This window comes from Tupaia chinensis, unplaced genomic scaffold (genome assembly GCF_000334495.1).
Source record: "Tupaia chinensis unplaced genomic scaffold, TupChi_1.0 Scaffold000362_1, whole genome shotgun sequence".
NCBI classification, from domain to species: domain Eukaryota; kingdom Metazoa; phylum Chordata; class Mammalia; order Scandentia; family Tupaiidae; genus Tupaia; species Tupaia belangeri.
This window is the reverse complement of record NW_006159859.1, coordinates 1,377,293-1,394,691: the sequence shown is the minus strand read 5'-3', so window position 1 is coordinate 1,394,691 and position 17,399 is coordinate 1,377,293. Positions and strand designations below refer to the sequence as shown.

General features: G+C 39.4%; 1 protein-coding gene across 2 annotated transcripts in view; it reads right to left on the bottom strand.

Annotated features, from left to right (window-relative positions):
• NDST3 (N-deacetylase and N-sulfotransferase 3) overlaps positions 1-17,109 on the bottom strand; it is a 142,428-nt gene extending 125,319 nt beyond the window's left edge. For both annotated transcript variants that reach the window (XM_027773668.1, XM_027773667.1), the window contains exon 1: positions 15,979-17,109. In XM_027773668.1, coding sequence (XP_027629469.1) covers positions 15,979-16,959 — 981 coding nt within the window. In that variant the 5' untranslated portion in view covers positions 16,960-17,109. The remainder of the gene's footprint in view (positions 1-15,978) is intronic.
• Between the last annotated feature and the right edge of the window lie 290 nt (positions 17,110-17,399).

Genomic DNA, 17,399 nt, shown 5'->3' with positions numbered 1-17,399 from the left:
TTTTTTTTGGAGAGGTTTTTGCTATAGGGTGTGTGCACTCGCCAGACAGACAGAGAGATAGAAAGTGAGAAATCACCCCCCAAGGGGGATGGCCACACTGCAATCCCTTCTCCTCCATTCTCCTCTTGGGATCTTAGGCATGCACGCACACATGCCCAGCGTGAGTTTTAAGTCACCAGGTCCGGGATGCGAACTGCCGTCGACTACATGGGAGTCCAGCGACATAGCCATTATGCTAACTGCTGGTCCCAAAGATGGGTATCTTGACAGGCTCTGGAGATACTACGATTCTTTCTCTAAGCCTACCAGGTACACCCAGTGAACAGGGATCACCAGGCTGTGCCTTGGTACACTCAGGTTGACTTGGGGTTCCAAGTCAGGATTCCCACATGAAAACAGTCTCATACTGATAATTAAGTACATTCAAATATCTCTGAGTAAAACCAGTGACAAATGCTTGAACCATTCTTTTAAAATATGCATATACTATAGCACCCTGCTTTTTGTTCCTTTACAAATTACAAATTGATTAATCACTGGTGACTTTAACACTATCCATGTTTTAGGCTCATCCATAGCGAAAGTACAGGTATAATCTGTTGAACATGTCATATGTGAGCAACTTACAGGCTTGTTTAAATTCAGTAATGATTTTGCTCCTTAGAGGCATTCAGTTATAATAGAGTACCAGTCTGCAATCTGCTGATGGCTTTGAGAACAAAGGCTTGAGTGCATTACCCTCACAGCCTCCCTTTGCTCTTGAGGATGTTGCATTGACATTGTGTCAATTTCTAAGTACAGAGCATTGAACACAGGGCCTCCTGGGCCTCCGGGAGGCTCTGAACTATCCTGAAGGGTTGAAGAACAGCTTCCTGTCACTGGGATCCACTAGGGAAGACCTCACTTAGAGAAACAGAGCTTTCTCAAGTGCAGTGAGCTGCTGGGTGTTCTCTGAAAAGGGGGACTGAACACTCATCTGGTCTCCCCAAGTTCCAGATGAGCGTGCTATTGGAGATCAGGTTCTAATAAGACAGTTCTAGCAAGAAAGAAAAGTACATCTTTCCTTTTCATTGTTCATTTGCCTCTCAGAGCAATGACAAGGCCCCTGTACCGGAAAAGAAGTAACACAGACCATAAAAGTGTTTTCTCTAATCCCTTTCCTCCCTGCCAATGTACATTGCATTTCTAGAGCAGACACGCAAATTAGGCAAAAATAATCTGAATACTAACATAAACCATTTTGTGAAATGAATTACACTAGAGCTGAATTTCATTATAATGCCTCTTCTCCCTGAAAACACTGTGAAGTAATTTTTGTTGAAGTGTTACACAAAAATTTTCTAAAGGTAGTTTTCAGTAGATCAGAAATCCCAGTCTGGCAGGATGTAAGTATTAAGTTCCCTGGTGACAGCAAATCTAAGCTTGGAACAATTTATCGTCAAAGCTACACAATTCAGGGAACCAGCAGTTAGCGTAATGGCTATGTCGCTGGACTCCCACGTAGTCGACCGCGGTTCGCGTCCCGGACCCGGTAGCTTAGAACTCACGCCGGGCGCGTGTGCATGCGTGCCCAAGATCCCGAGAGGAGAATGGAGGAAAAGGGATTGTGGCGTGACCATCCCCCCTGGGGGGTGATTCCTCGCTTTCTGTCTCTATGTCTCTCTCTGTCTGTCTGGCGAGTGCACGCACCCTATAGTGAAAATCTCTCAAAAAAAAAAAAAAAAAAAAAGCTACACAATTCACCTATTCAAAAGTATCAAGCAAATTGCCTTTCTAGGGACCAGTAGTTGCCATAATGGCTATGTCATAATGGCTAGTTGACCGCAGTTCAAGTCCTGGACCCGGTGACTTACACTCACGCAGCGTGCATGTGCATGAGTGCCCAAGATCCCAAGAGAAGAAGGGGTTGCAGTGTGGCCATCCCCCCCCGGGGGGGTGATTTCTCACTTTCTGTCTCTCTGTCTCTCTCTGTCTTTCTTTCTGTCGAGCACACACGCCCTATAGCAAAAGCCTCTTAAAAAAAAAAATGCCTTTCTAAGTGAAATCAAATACCTTATCTCAGGATTCCTAGAGGAAGAATGGGTCTGTTGTACTGTTGCTTTGACATTCTGTGGATTATTTAATCCAAGATAAAGAATAATGAAATTATTATCATTATTATTAGATAGTCCATTCTTCAGTCCTCCAACCAGTTGGCTTAATTTCTACATACATTTTTTTTCTTTTTCTCTTTTAGAAACATTGATTCTACTCATTATATATAGTTTAGAGAAAAAAAAATTAGGGACAGGTAATTAATACAAATAACAATATTAAATATGAAGGGGGAGGAAAAAAGCACTATTGTACTTATTCAGACAGAAAGTAATAAAAAGAGTTAAAGAGAGAATGGAAAGGTTAGATAATAGAATAAATTTTAATTTTAAAATTTTGGCTCATCTAAAATTTTAATAAAAGCCTTAATGAAAGAAATTGACTGTATTTCTTTGGTCATAAGCAATCCAGAAATTTTTTCAAGTAGATCTCGTAATTTATTTTAATTAGCATTATTATTTTACGATTTTTTTTTTTTGTATTTCAGTCTACCATTTCATTATTCATGGTGGCCTATAAAAGTGAAGAATAAAAAAAAAGTGCTTTAATTACCAATTCATGTTTCCCAGAAACTAAGCAACAATGCAGCACAATTTGACCTTTCAGTCTTGTTAGCATGCTTTTAAAAAGATGTTAGGAATGCCTGTATGAAGCACCTTAAAACATCATGCAGACTTTAAAATCTGAGTACATGCAAATGGAAACATTATCATCTGACTTAAATGCATTTTATATTCTTTAATTTATCCAGCACTGAAAGTGTTTGTCACCTTGCCCTAATTCATACCAAACTGCTAGGCTTATAACTTAGTTGCCATCCTGGTAGACAAAGTGCCTAGAAAGAAGACCTCAGCCTCTAGGAAGCTGAGTAACTTGTTAGCTCAAATCTTTTTTCTTTCTTCAATTCGCTAGAGGGCACATGCACCAAACAGAGAGAGACAGAGAGGAGGAGAGGGGAAAAGCACCCTCCAAAGGGACATGGCCATGCCACAACCATTCGTTTTCCATTTCTCCATTCTGTCAGGATTTGGGGCATACAGACACATACAGGCATGTTTTTCAAACTGCTGGGGCTGGGATTTGAACTGCACGCAGCCATGTGGGATCTGGCTCCTACGGACGGACCTGTTAACTAAAATCCTATAATAAACTTCACCTTGGCCAAATTGTTATAAGTCAGTCCAAGGTATTTCAGGAAGTGATGGATACTGCTTTTTGTCTCAGATTCATAAACAAATCCAAAGAAATGCTTTAGAGAAGATCCACCAGAATAAATAGCTTCTGTTTCAGATAGAGTTTGGTAATTTGGTAGGAAGGAATGACTGCGAATGCCATAGTACCATGTTAGGGCCACAATGGTGAGTCAGTATAAACTGGGGAAACTCAGAATTTGGAGCCAGAAAACCCTCCTTTTTTATCCTGGAAGTGCCACTTATTAGTTGTAGGATCTTAGGTAAGTTAGCCATCATTGAAGAGCTTCAGTTTCTTTATATAAAATGATGCTACTCATATCTTTGCTTTACAGGGTTTTTTGTGAGAATTAAATGACAATGAAGGTCAAATACTTAAAACAACATGCAGCATGTACCCAGTCGATGTTTCCTATTTTGGGAGTAATTTATCATGTCTTTTACAGGCCGATCAGCATAAGTCATCAGCACAAAAGTACACAAGAACTTTCTTTAATATTTTATTTTCTAGAATCATGGAATGTTAGCAGACACAACATAACTCTGAAAACGACATAACATAGTAACTGACAAATAGTACAATTTTCTCTTTGTTTTTTGATTTCCTTTAGTAAAAAATGTGTTTCATTATTCACTAGTATATCTTTTGAAATCCTTATCACAGCCCTTTCACAGAATAAACGTGCATAATTTTCTGAACAGAATTGAATATTCTAAATCTTTATTCTGAATTTTTCTCCTGTATCTTTTGCTAGTCCAATGTATGACATTTGTCATTGCCTGGTTGAGCTTTGGTACCATCTATGACAGCCCTGCTCTTCATCATATGGGGGTGGGACTCAGTGCATCGGACCTTTAAAAAATGCCATAATTGACCAAATATTCTTTTTATACATTCATGCATTCAGTAATAGCACTTTGCCTTCTTTACATGATTTAGAACTCATTCCTTTTAGAACATTATTGCATAGTAAATGCCCCTTTAATATTAATAGGCATTATAATGTCTCATAATGTAATAACAACTATAATAAAATGTGTTAAGTATAAGTAGATTATGGACATGAGATAGTTCTTCTCTTTGCTAAATTATTTTATTACCCCTTAGTAAATTATGAAATGTCTTGAAAATTATTTCCTTAAAGTAACTCCTTGTATTGTTGTAAGCATACTAAGCCTACTTGAGTGGGGTAATAATATTAATGGTAATTTATCTACCTATGTATTATGATCATATAATGTCAGATTTAGGTTATTCCAGCTAAATTCGATTCAATCAAACTAAGAGCATATAGGGGGAAAAGAAAGAGAGAGAGGGAGAAAGAAACACTTCATACACATTCATAGTAATGGTCCCTAATTGTCTAACTTTCTGACAATTATAAACTAATTTTGTAGACAAGTGGAATAGGACATATTGTACTACCAGAAATGTTTAGGAGATTTCCACAGTGCCCTGGTTTTCCCAGCATAAGCAGCAACGGGTCACTCAACAAAAGTATCTTCTAGGCTTGAGGTAGATAAAGGCATTTATATTCTACAAAATCTGAAATGGTTTACCATGAAGATACTCATTAGAGACTTCTAAAGCATATAACTCAGGAAGAGTGAGATTAGTTCATTTAATAATATACTATGTTGTTGGAAAAGTCATGACAGAGTTTTCTTTTTTTCTATGCCAAAAAAAAAAAAAAAAAAAAAAAAAAAAAAAAAAAGCATCATGGCTTTCTAAACAACCCAACATATTGAGCCACACACAGTTCTAGGTGCTAGGGGATACTTCAACAAAACAGATGAGAAAATCTTGCCCACATTGGTTGTACATGGTAGTAGTCGGAGTCACAAACCAAAATAAGTAAGTAAGTAGACAGAGCAAGTGTGGTAGTGTGGTGTTAATCCTTCAAAACTGGATCTTTGTAGGGGATGGGGGTGGGGAGAGTCCAGATTTGTGGCATTTGCCAATCCTCATGGTGTAAATATTGCTTCATATAAAGCTGGGAAGATTGATCTTGCAAGTGCATGAGAGCCAGAGTCAGCACATCACTGATGATCAGAAGTATGAGTGAGAATTTAGCAGGGAATGGTGGGATGATTTAGGGGCTAGAGAGTTACAGACCACATCTGAGTAAAGACCAGAGGAAGGAAGGAAGAGAGTCATGCACCAGTACTGGGAAAGGATCTTTGGGCAGAAGAACAGCAAGTGCAAAATCCCAAAACAGGGCCAGGAATAGCAGGGAGGCTAGGAGAGGCTGCAGCAAAGTGAGGGAAAAGGGAGCAGGGTGTCTGCTCAGGTTGATGAAATAAGATTGTAAAAAACTGTGAGAATCTTGGCTTTTAATCTGGGCAAAACTGGAAGTCGCAGAAGGGTTGTGAGCAGAGCCAGGACACGATTTAAATTATAATGCATATTTTTTTTTTTTAGAGAGAGAGTCTTGCTTGCTATAAGGTACATATACTCACTGGATAGATGGAGAGAGACAGAGAGACAAAAAGAGAGAAATAATCCTCTAGGAGGGATGACCATGCCACAATCCCTTCTCCATTCTCCTCTTAGGATTTTGGGCACATACACTGACATGAGTTTTAAGACTTCAAGTCATCAGCTCTGGGACTTGAACCACAGTAGACTATGTGGGAGTCCAGTGATGTAACCGTTACAAAATCTGCTGGTCCAAAGTTATGCTATGTTAATTAATATATTAATACATTGTTTTGTCTGCTCTGTTAGAAAGGGAGAGAATGGGGGACCAGCAGATGGTTATGTTGCTGGACTCCCACGTAGTGACCGTGGTTTGAGCCCCAGATCCGGTGATATAAAACTCCAGCCAAGAGCATGTGCATGCGTGTCCAAGATCCTAAGAGGAGAATGGAGGAGAAGGAACTGCAGAGTGGCCATCCCTGTTGGGAGGTGAGGAGGTGATTTCTTACTTCCTGTCTCCCTGTTTTGCCAGCAAGCACATGCGCTCTATAGCCAATAATCTCTCAAAATAAATAAATACAAAGAAAAAGAGGAGGAAGAAGAGCTAAAGGAGAAAGTTGCATTGCATATGAGAGGGTAAATCGCTAGCAAAGAAAATATTGATGTCATATACCTGGCTAATCTGATCATCAAACTTTGTTGGCAGTAAAAACAATAATATCTGAAATCTGGTGTTAAACAATGACAGAATTCATAGCCAGGAAAGAATATCTCGATAGCTGAAGGTGAGTAGGGAGATTAGAGATAAAGTCCTTGTACATTATGACTGAGGCCCCAAAATATTAATATGAACACTTGCTTAGCAGGAGAAGCTACAAAAGCCATAGAACTGAAATGTATACATTGTAAGCCAGGAGTGGGCAGAAAACATACTGATATTTCATACTGATGGTAATAAAGAAGAGAGAGAGAAGATGAAGCAAGTGAGACAAATATGAGGCGTTTATAAAATAGCTGAAATAAATCCATCCATTCTGATAATCCAACTAACTATAGGAGACTGGTCTTACTAATTAAAAGGCAAATATTGACATAGTAGACAGAAAGCAAAATCCATCCGAAGGCTGTTTGCAACACTACAGTTCAAAGACACCGAGAAAAGAGATTGAAAATATATAGTAATGGAAAAAGGTATAATTCTCAAATAATAACCAAAAGAAAACTTTCTAACTATATTGGTATTAGGTGAAACTAACTTAAAAGCCATTAGTAAAGCTAAAGATAGCCACAGAATGATAAAATATTAAATACAAATATAATTAAAAATATATGCACTTAACACAGCTTCAAAATGTAAAAGGCAATATTTGACAAAACAACAATGAAATATTTACAATCTGCCATCAGAGCTGGAGAATTCAATATAGCATTTTTGCTAACATTAAGTACCTCATTTTCCTTTCCACCTGACCCCCCTCCCCCCCAGTAAAAATAGTAAGAATACAGAAAACTTGAAAAACACAGCTCATAAGTTTGAGCTAATAGATATACCTTGATTGGGGAATACGTATATTCTTGTCAAGTACATGCAAAGTGTTGTAAAGTACTTCTAGCACACTTACTGTTACAATTAGACACAAACTTCCACAGCATGATACATTAAAGATGAAAATCAAGTTCTCTTTCCCACTTACAAAATGGCAGGTGAAAAAGCAGAGAAGCGGGATACTAAGGAGAAGAAACCTGAAGCCAAGAAGGCTGATGCCAGTGGCAAGGTTAAAAAGGGTGACCCCAAGGCTAAAAAGCCCAAGAAGGGGAAGCACCATTGCAGCTGAAACCCGGTCCTAATCCGGGGCATGGGCAGATACTCGTGGAAGGCCATGAACAAGAGGAAACACTCGGTCACTAAATCCAGGATTGAAAAGAAAAAGGAGAAGGTTCTTGCCACTGTCAAAAACCAGATGATGGGGACAGGAATGATGGTACCTGGTGGGTAAACTTCACAAAATGCCTATGTATTATCCTTCTGAAGATGTGCCTTGAAAGTCGTGGCAAGAGGCTTGGGTCGTGCTAAAAACCCTTCAGTCAGCCTGTGAGAAAGCTGCCAGCTAGCTTCACTCCAGGGACCATTCTGATCATCCTCACTGGACACCACAGAGGCAAGAGTGGTTTTCCTGAAGCAGCTGAGCAGTGGCTTGCTACTTATGACTGGACCTCTGGTCCTCAATTGAGTTCCACTGCATAGAACATAGAACAGAAATCTGTCATCACCACCTCCACAAAAATTGATATTAGCAAAGTAAAAATCCCAGAACACCTTACCAATGCTCATTTCAAGAAAACGAAGCTGCAGAAGCCGAGGGAACCAGGAAGGCGCGATCTTGGACACAGAGGAGAATGCGAGATTTCAAAGCAGTGCGCAGTTGATCCGAAAGCTGTGGCCTCACAAATTGTACCAAAAATCAAAGCTGTTCCTCAGCTCCGGGGGTACCTGCGATCTGTGTTTGCCCTCACAAATGGAGTTTATCCTCACAAATTGGTGTTCTAAATGTCTTGCCAAGAACCTAGTTAAATAACTGAATATATATATTTTAAAAAGATGAATATCACCAAATAAAAGATAAGAAACATCAGAGATAATTGAAAGGAGATGGAGAAATATGGGTTTGGGGCCAAGGAAAAAAGAATTGGTCCTACGTACAGTATGCAGCCTTGACATCCGTAGAGAGCTTGAGCACAGTGAATTGTCTGGAGGGATTTTTGTTTTCCTTCTATTTTTACTTATGGCAGAATAATTGATTGCAGTTGCCTTTCTCCTGCATGCCAAGAACTTAACTTGGTGTTAAGTTCTTTTTCAAAGGTTTTATGGAGCCTCTGGCTTTCCCTTTGCTCGGGTGAATGTCCGCATGGGAGGGTGCAGTTAAGCCACACAGAGCTCACCTTACACACCAATTACAGCTCGCAGGGTCAGCCCCTAGCCAGACTCACAAGTCAGCTGCGTTTGCCTTCTGAGCAAAATACCACTTATTTCTCACAGCTGTATGGCTTTCTACTTCTATTTTCAGCACTCTCTTTTGCCCAAGCACTCCAGGATCTTCAGTTAGAGAGGAAAATAATGATAAAGAGACGTTGCATTATTAAAGACTTAATAACTTCCTTCTCTCTCTTTTTAAGCTTTTTTTATTTATTGAGAGAGAGAGAGAGAGCACTGTCAGTAGGGTCTTCACATTGTGACCCACACTCAACCTCAGACAGCCTGGGGTCACAGACATGCATATGCCCTGTGTTCAGAGAGGACTCCAGACACACACCCAGAACCTCCTCATGCGGGTCAGCATCTCAGAGCATGGTATTTTAATGCTGTGCTACTGTCCGATCCTGATTTTCTACACCACAGAATTGAGTCCAACAGTGCAATAAAATACACATACATACACACAGGCATGCACAAGTGTCTTTCTCTAACTTAAATTTAACTAAAGTTAAACCTGACTTTTTGGAAGAATAGTTTGTGTAGATAATTTTCTTCTTTCATTTTTTAAGGACTATGATCTATAGCTTGCATATTCCTAGACTAATGAGAGCACGCCTCTAGGTCTGTTTATGTTTTGTTTCTTTTTTTTTTCATATTTTCTTCAGCACAAAGAGTCATATATTTTATACCATGCAACAGTTTCTTTCATAGCTTCGGGGCTTTTTAAGATGTGTTCATATTATTTAACAGCTTATGTGGTGATTAGTTTAGTCGTTACATTTTTTATGTACTATCTTTCCACTTTTGCTTTTAATTTGCCAGACAGTGTGTGAGCTCAACAGAGAGAGAGGGAGAGGAAGAAGGAAAGGGAGAAGGTTCTCTCCATGGGGTGTGGTTATTCCATAATTCCTTCTCCTCCATCTCTTCCTTCTTTCGGATTTTGGGCATGTGCACACACCTACCTGCTGTGTTTTTCAATCCACTGAGTCTGAACTCTGTGAACTCTCATGTGAGATCAGTTTCCTTAACTAGCAGGTCCTGGGCTAGCCCATCATACACTGTTCTTCTAATCTTGCATGTAACAGTGTACAGGACTGATTTTCTACATTTGTTTCAACTTTCTTAATACTTCCCACAGGTGATACAGAATATTTGCTTGTAAGTGGTAATAACTAAACAAAAGAACTTGATTAAAATATTTCTATTAATTATATACCATTATCACCTAATTCATGACCTTTTATTAAAATGCATGATCTTTGATCTTTATTCCCTGGCCTTGGTTACAGTGACCTATTGTCTCAATTTGACTGGGACTCCGAACTGTGGCACCACAGACTCTCAGTCCTGGGCAAAGCAGGATGGAGGTCTCTCTTTCATAGCAAAATTTTCTTTACTATGTATCCCCACGCTCTTTCTCCACATTTTGATCCCTCAGTCCCCTGTGAACTCACTATGTCTGGGCTTCTGACTCTATCACTCCATTCACATGGATATTTTAGGAGTCCTCAATGACCTTCATCTTTCCCCAAAGGAGACTTGCCAGTCTGTGACTCAGTGGACACACCATTGGGTTTTCCACTGCTGATCACAACCCTCCTGAAGCTCTTTCCTCCAAGGCTTCTACAGCATTACAGTTTCCAGATCTCTGAGCTGAGCAGTGGCTTGCTACTTATGACTGGACCTCTGGTCCTCAATTGAGTTCCACTGCATAGAACATAGAACAGAAATCTGTCATCACCACCTCCACAAAAATTGATATTAGCAAAGTAAAAATCCCAGAACACCTTACCAATGCTCATTTCAAGAAAACGAAGCTGCAGAAGCCGAGGGAACCAGGAAGGCGCGATCTTGGACACAGAGGAGAATGCGAGATTTCAAAGCAGTGCGCAGTTGATCCGAAAGCTGTGGCCTCACAAATTGTACCAAAAATCAAAGCTGTTCCTCAGCTCCGGGGGTACCTGCGATCTGTGTTTGCCCTCACAAATGGAGTTTATCCTCACAAATTGGTGTTCTAAATGTCTTGCCAAGAACCTAGTTAAATAACTGAATATATATATTTTAAAAAGATGAATATCACCAAATAAAAGATAAGAAACATCAGAGATAATTGAAAGGAGATGGAGAAATATGGGTTTGGGGCCAAGGAAAAAAGAATTGGTCCTACGTACAGTATGCAGCCTTGACATCCGTAGAGAGCTTGAGCACAGTGAATTGTCTGGAGGGATTTTTGTTTTCCTTCTATTTTTACTTATGGCAGAATAATTGATTGCAGTTGCCTTTCTCCTGCATGCCAAGAACTTAACTTGGTGTTAAGTTCTTTTTCAAAGGTTTTATGGAGCCTCTGGCTTTCCCTTTGCTCGGGTGAATGTCCGCATGGGAGGGTGCAGTTAAGCCACACAGAGCTCACCTTACACACCAATTACAGCTCGCAGGGTCAGCCCCTAGCCAGACTCACAAGTCAGCTGCGTTTGCCTTCTGAGCAAAATACCACTTATTTCTCACAGCTGTATGGCTTTCTACTTCTATTTTCAGCACTCTCTTTTGCCCAAGCACTCCAGGATCTTCAGTTAGAGAGGAAAATAATGATAAAGAGACGTTGCATTATTAAAGACTTAATAACTTCCTTCTCTCTCTTTTTAAGCTTTTTTTATTTATTGAGAGAGAGAGAGAGAGCACTGTCAGTAGGGTCTTCACATTGTGACCCACACTCAACCTCAGACAGCCTGGGGTCACAGACATGCATATGCCCTGTGTTCAGAGAGGACTCCAGACACACACCCAGAACCTCCTCATGCGGGTCAGCATCTCAGAGCATGGTATTTTAATGCTGTGCTACTGTCCGATCCTGATTTTCTACACCACAGAATTGAGTCCAACAGTGCAATAAAATACACATACATACACACAGGCATGCACAAGTGTCTTTCTCTAACTTAAATTTAACTAAAGTTAAACCTGACTTTTTGGAAGAATAGTTTGTGTAGATAATTTTCTTCTTTCATTTTTTAAGGACTATGATCTATAGCTTGCATATTCCTAGACTAATGAGAGCACGCCTCTAGGTCTGTTTATGTTTTGTTTCTTTTTTTTTTCATATTTTCTTCAGCACAAAGAGTCATATATTTTATACCATGCAACAGTTTCTTTCATAGCTTCGGGGCTTTTTAAGATGTGTTCATATTATTTAACAGCTTATGTGGTGATTAGTTTAGTCGTTACATTTTTTATGTACTATCTTTCCACTTTTGCTTTTAATTTGCCAGACAGTGTGTGAGCTCAACAGAGAGAGAGGGAGAGGAAGAAGGAAAGGGAGAAGGTTCTCTCCATGGGGTGTGGTTATTCCATAATTCCTTCTCCTCCATCTCTTCCTTCTTTCGGATTTTGGGCATGTGCACACACCTACCTGCTGTGTTTTTCAATCCACTGAGTCTGAACTCTGTGAACTCTCATGTGAGATCAGTTTCCTTAACTAGCAGGTCCTGGGCTAGCCCATCATACACTGTTCTTCTAATCTTGCATGTAACAGTGTACAGGACTGATTTTCTACATTTGTTTCAACTTTCTTAATACTTCCCACAGGTGATACAGAATATTTGCTTGTAAGTGGTAATAACTAAACAAAAGAACTTGATTAAAATATTTCTATTAATTATATACCATTATCACCTAATTCATGACCTTTTATTAAAATGCATGATCTTTGATCTTTATTCCCTGGCCTTGGTTACAGTGACCTATTGTCTCAATTTGACTGGGACTCCGAACTGTGGCACCACAGACTCTCAGTCCTGGGCAAAGCAGGATGGAGGTCTCTCTTTCATAGCAAAATTTTCTTTACTATGTATCCCCACGCTCTTTCTCCACATTTTGATCCCTCAGTCCCCTGTGAACTCACTATGTCTGGGCTTCTGACTCTATCACTCCATTCACATGGATATTTTAGGAGTCCTCAATGACCTTCATCTTTCCCCAAAGGAGACTTGCCAGTCTGTGACTCAGTGGACACACCATTGGGTTTTCCACTGCTGATCACAACCCTCCTGAAGCTCTTTCCTCCAAGGCTTCTACAGCATTACAGTTTCCAGATCTCTGACTGTTCTTTTAAACTCTTAACCTGGGATATCTCCCTTTACTTGTCCTCTGAAAGGTCATTTTCCCCAAGGCTCTACACTTGGTCATTCTGTTATCACTTCCCAAATCTTTCCCCTGACTGATCTCACACACATGCCATGAACCATTCCCCAGAGGGTGGTGACTTTGAAATCTACACTTTCTATCCTGTGTTTCCTTGTGAGCCAATGACTCATACACACTTTAACAAAACTAGGTTTTTATTATGACCTCTAATGACCTTCACTGTCATCCTCTTCTGCATTCTTATTGGTGTCATTGACAAATATTCACCTATGCTGAAAATCCCAGCCTCATCCTTGATTATATTCCCTCTCAGCTCCATTGAGCAGATCACTGTGTTGTTCCATTTTACCTGTTTAATAGTTCTTAAGTTGGTTCTCCCCCATTTTACTGCCATATCCTAGTTTCAAGAAATTGCTGTCTTCTGTCTGAATCGCTGCTATGTCCTCCAAATCATCAGAGCACTCTCGCTTTCCTTCCGAATCTGTCCTCCCTATGAGTGTCTGACACACGGCACAGACTAAAGTGTCGACCACAGTCCTACTTACACAGCCGTGTACAAGAGACCCCTTTACTATGGGACTTAGCGCCACTGCACGCTGTGCACCAGTTAGCTCCCACACAAGACGTACATCGAATTTGAGAGGAGGGATGCCCTTTATTTAGCTTTGGATCCCCATTCCTTTCTCTGGGCCTGCCCTAGGACATGGCTATATTTCTAATACTGACCAGACAGATATCAGCACAATGTGTTTTTCCCTGACTGCACTCTTCCCTGTCTTTCTTCTAAAGGACTAGGAACGTAGAGTCTGAGTTTATTTACATAGTCCCCAAAGTGCTTCACATGTGGTAAGTACATGCTTAATAACTGGTTACAGAATGAATGAATGACGCATGCTTATACCCTTAGGACAACTGGCTGCTCTAAATTAGTGTTTGGAGACCATTGTGGATGCAAATTAGAAGTAGTTTAAAAGCTCAAATCATTAAAAACAAGCTTTTGAAATGTCTTTAGGTGTAGTTTAGAAAATATATTCCTTTCTAAATATGAGCAATTCATAAAGTACACATGCTACATTCTTCTTTAATGTGTTCACTTAATTTCTCATACCTCTAATAAACGACCTAACCTCTAGAACACAAAGAGGGGACTGCATATAAAACGCGGGGATTTGTCAAGCTTATTTTAAAATAACTGAACAATATATTTGACAATCTTTAAAAATTTTGCATCGGAAATATATACACATTAAAATATTTTTTAATCACAATAATTTGAAGTTATAAAACTGTGAAGAGAATTATGTCTTGTTTGTAATCTTCAAGCACATAATAGATGCTTAAACTACCAGCTTTGTTTTAATTTAGATAAACTTTCAAAAGAAATTTCAAAAGACTTAATGAAATCATAAATATAATTTCTTTATTAATTACTTTCTCTTGAGATGAAAAGAAGAGATTGAAATAATGCTAAGAATATAGAATTTTTTTTATTTTGTTTTCACAGCCTCTTATAGAAACATTTAATGGTCCTTCTGGTATTCTTAGCTCATTTAACTAGTGTGATGAACAGTACTTATATTTGCCAGATGCTTGGTAACTAGAGAAAAAAATGAGGTTTTCAAGATTTTTTTAAAGCCCTCTGATTTTGCTCCAGATATTCTACCAAAAGGTAAAAGCTGTACAGAATAAAAATTATGTATTGAAGTCTCTCATTTTTATTAAAAGTCAATATGTAATACAGCAGAGATGAAATCCTATCATATTTTGAATGAGAAACTAAAATAATCTCTGGTAAATTTAAATTTAAATTTCATTAATATTAAATGAGTTGTTTACGTAACTCAATCAACTCATAATAACAAACTATCTTCAAATAATTGTTTTCTGCTCAAGGGTAGAAGTCTTACACAATAAGTAATGTAATGGGTGTCAGCAGGTGGTGTGGTGGTTAAGGGCGCTGGGCTCCCACATGGCTGACCATGGTTCAAGTCCTGGACCTGGCAGATTGCTTTTACACTTTCCCTTTCCTTCTCTCTCTCTGTCTATCTCTGGTCAAATTAAAAAATAAAATAAATAAATAAATAAATAAATAAAAGAATTATTTAAAAAATTTATTGTAATTTATATGCAGCATGAGGGGCTTCATAAAGGTGCCAGAAGTGTTTGCAGAAATCACCTTAAGTCCTATATTTGTATGTGAATAAAAATATTTGGTGGATATAGTAGCAGGAGGTTCTAAAAACAGCGGAAAAGGGTTACAGTTCTTAGCAGGAGAGAAAGCAAGGAGTTGTCAGGAAAGCTGCAGGTTACTTGGAGACAGTCGTCCCAAGTGCGTTAGAGGAACTATAAAAATTCGCCACAGGAGGAACGATAACCCATAGCCAGAAAAGTTACTGCAGCTTAAACAGGAAACCGTTCTTGTTCAGGACTGTCAGAGTCACAGTTTGCAAAAAGTGCAGCTATTGGTTAATGCAGTGTAGTGTCAATTAGTGCACATTCCTGAGGTCTTTCATCTGTTGTACTTTTCCTTTTCCTTTTTCTTTTCAGTACATTAGTTATATTGCCCTGCATGGTGGTAGTAGTACCAGGAACAAAAAATTAAGGAATTTTTAACTTTTCAATATTTGTGTAGTTCAGTTTTTCTACATTTTAGTACAGAAAGGAGTTTTGAAGGTGTTTCTTCATAGGTTAAGTAAAGATCATTGTTAATTACTACTTTGTATGAATTTTGCTAAAGTTAACTGTAAAGAAATACTTGTTGACTTGCAGTTTTTTAAAGGGAAATCTATTCTTTCCATTTTCAAACCATGATATGAATGAGTGTTGCTATGTGGAGAGAGTAGATATTTGTATGTTTGCCGTGTGTGTTTTAGATACACAGGATTGGGTATTTTAATGAGCATATTGGTGAATTTAATAACATAAAGATTATCTTCAAAAGAAAAATCTCAAAATTCCCCCCCCAAAAAAAAACACCAAAAACCTGTGTACTGCTAATTTTAGTGCTAATTTTTAGAGCTTAAAAAACTTGTCCCAGACTTTCCAATTAAAATAAAAGTACCATGTCATGAGACATTTCTCAGTCCCAGTACAGACCAAGGGCACTGGAGCCTCCTGAGAGATGAGCTGAACTGCGAAACTTGGAGGTAATAGTGCCTTACCTTCACATCATTGGTGTTCATCCTCGTCCCCTCCTTTCCCACAAATATGTCATCAATGTCCACGAGGATGTACCTGTCCAAGGACAGTGTCAGCCTCTTCCCTGATAAGAAGGAGACGGCATCGATGAAGATGAGCTTGTGCAGCCAAAAGTTCAAGTTGTTGCCAAAAAGAACTCGCTGAATTCCATCATGAAGCCCCAGGTCATGGATGATAGTGGCATACAAAGCACCTTTAGAGATGGGAGGAAAAAGGTTTTCTGGGGTCTTTACTTTGGCAAATATTACTGGTTGGTAGGCCGAGTGATTAATCTGAAAAACTGTCCAATCAGCTCCAGGTAAAGAACCTTTTTCAAGCTTAGAAGATTTGGTCACACGAAGCAGTGGAGAATGAGGGTTAATGCAGCAATCCTTCACTGCAAGACTTCCGTATGTGGAAAAGGGGAAACCTTTCAGCTGGAAGCTCTGGAGACTCTTCTCGCTAGCTTTGTGGAACCCAATAATCCCCACACCATATTCGACACAGTACTTATCCAAAAGGCTTCGATTCCAAGAGTCCATATTTATATACTTTAAAATATTCTCATAAATAATGAGACAATATTTGCCTTTAGTTTTGTCTGTCAGTGCTGGAAGATCTCCCTTTCCAGGAGCGATCTCAATGTGATACTGGAATCTACTTGATTCCAGAATCAGAATGATGTCTTGGCCAAGGGATGAGTACTGACTCTCCACAAACACTAAGACTACGGGGTCTGTCCTTGAGGCATCAAAAAACTTGGTTGTCTTCACGTCCACGAGCCTCTCGGGTAGGTGTGGGAGGTCGCCACAGTCCACCTCTGAAGCCATCTCAGAGAGTTCGCTGTCCTGTTTGTAGCCAGTGTACAGGTAGTAAGCAGAAATGAGAATGCTCACCATACAAAAGGTGGCAAGCAGTACCACCGTCCTCTGAAAGTGTCTGTGAAGCTTCATGATAAAACTCATGCTGTATAAGCCCTCCGCAGGCTATTCCAATAGAGGCACCATTCAAAGGTCAAAGACAAAGGTGCGTTCGGGCTCCTTTCCCAGTCTCAGTCAATGGCTTATGTCACCATCGCAGCACATCTGTGTCCCTTGAACAAGACTCACCAAAAGTACAGCCTGAAAAATAGAATAAAATAGAATATAAGACATCCAGTCTGCGGCATTAAAATTAGCAAGCTTTTGTTTTGTTTTGTTTTGTTTTGTATTTTTTTACCTTCTTGGTTGGGATCCTCGCACACAATTAGGTAGATGAACTGGAGTGCAGTAATTTAGAAAACCTCCCTTTCCCTTCTCTAAAATCTGGATGAGGACATGGGAAGGGTGGAGTGAGAATGGGCCCCATTAAACATAGAGACTCTATTCCTAGCATGGAAGGATGTCAGCTAACAAGGGATTTTTTT